Source organism: Ranitomeya imitator, unplaced genomic scaffold, assembly GCF_032444005.1.
Source record: "Ranitomeya imitator isolate aRanImi1 unplaced genomic scaffold, aRanImi1.pri SCAFFOLD_668, whole genome shotgun sequence".
Taxonomy (NCBI): Eukaryota; Metazoa; Chordata; class Amphibia; order Anura; family Dendrobatidae; genus Ranitomeya; species Ranitomeya imitator.
In genome coordinates, this window is record NW_027194382.1 from 146759 (window position 1) to 148252 (window position 1494).

General features: G+C 39.5%; 1 protein-coding gene across 1 annotated transcript; it reads right to left on the bottom strand.

The window, feature by feature from the left end:
* Positions 1-496: 496 nt before the first annotated feature.
* LOC138655023 (polyadenylate-binding protein 1-like) lies at positions 497-1485 on the bottom strand. The gene is made up of 3 exons (XM_069743542.1): positions 1449-1485; positions 874-1140; positions 497-645 (listed from the first exon to the last, which is right to left on the bottom strand). Exons 2-3 carry the CDS (start codon positions 1135-1137, stop codon positions 556-558), a joined length of 354 nt encoding a protein of 117 aa, XP_069599643.1. The 5' UTR covers positions 1138-1140; positions 1449-1485; the 3' UTR covers positions 497-555.
* Between the last annotated feature and the right edge of the window lie 9 nt (positions 1486-1494).

Genomic DNA, 1494 nt, shown 5'->3' on the forward strand with positions numbered 1-1494 from the left:
ACTGTATGGTTATAATTGACCTTTTTCCCTTCCCCCTCCTGTTGCACTTTATATTGCTTTATTGCACATAAATTACTATTTGCTACCAATTTTGCACATTTTGTATCTATAGGTCTGTACTTGCAATATATGCAGAAAGTCTTTTTTTATATATAAATCCAGCTAATAATATATGTCATCCTGGGGCGATGTTTAAACCTGTCATGGTAGTATAATATAGGATATAATTTTCAAGGGGTCAGTCTGTACTATTATTCATATTGATTTTATTATACAAATAATCTCATTGTGCACATTTGTGTCTTTTATCATTGTTACTTATTGCCAAGTGTATATATAATAAAGGCATTTTAATCTCATTCCTGCTTGGGAGATCTTCTTTGGCTTTGCTATATTGGCTGTGGTTGCTTTCCCTTGGTACGGTGGTGGTTTCCACATTTCTCTCCACAGGACACTAGTCACTGACACTTGTAATTATAATTTTAATATTCTTTTAATATTCTTTTATTGATTTGTTATTTATCATACAGTGATTGGTGTACCTGGGGCTGTTACTTAATTGAACATACTTTGTGGTGTCCGGCTAGGACTTGGCACAACCTGCGGTTTCGGTACTGTATGACAGCATCCTGCATGGTTCTGGACCTAAAAACAAGTTTAGGTTGTAATAAATGGATTGTATATCGTTAGAAAAACATGGCTACTTTCTTTCTGTAACAGTTCCCATCTTTCCACACGTCGAGTGTGGTTTTGTAACTCAGCCCTATTCTCTCGAATGGAGCTGATCTGCAAGACCAGCCACAACCTTAGAACAAGGATGGCACTGTTTCTGTAAGAAAGCTTTCTGTAGGTTGTTTTTATCTGGAGACTTACTTGTGAAGCAGGTGGCATTATAAAGCTGGGAGGTGGTGGTGGTTGGTAGGTATTGATGACTTGGTTGGGTACAATTCGGATATGATCCATCTTCTTCTGGTTGGCTAGAGGAGCTAGCCGATCCTTCTTACACTGTGCAAAGGCGACATACAATGGCTTGGAGTCTACAATCCTTCCGTTCATCTCTGTGACCGCTTTGGTTGCTTCCTCGGGAGCGGAGAAGCAGACAAAACCAAACCCTTTGCTGCGTCTACCTTCCATCATGACCTGAAATATTACATCACCTGACATCCTTACAATGAAACATAGGAAAATAAATAGTACACCCTCACCTAAGAAGGTTCACGCTAAAGGGTCATTCCCGACATTGAAAGTTATCATCTACTCATCACTCTATTCCTAAAGGATCCATGGGGTCCCAGCAGTAAGACCACCGCAAATCCACAAGTTATCACCTCTCCTATGTATCGATGAAAACGTCTAATGTTGGCCATAAGTATAACCCTTAATGTTACGTAGATGAAAATGAATGTGAGGATAGAAAGAAGAAAGAAGCAGATACAAGCTGAGCTCACCTTAGCACTGATGATGGTGCCATAACGGGAAAACACCTGATGCAGT

Coding starts and splice junctions, on each gene's coding strand:
- LOC138655023 (XM_069743542.1), bottom strand. CDS start 1,137: ATGATGGAAGGTAGACGCAGCAAAGGGTTTGGTTTTGTCTGCTTCTCC. Junction 646..873: donor TAATGCCACCTGCTTCACAA/GTAAGTCTCCAG, acceptor ACTTGTTTTTAG/GTCCAGAACCATGCAGGATG.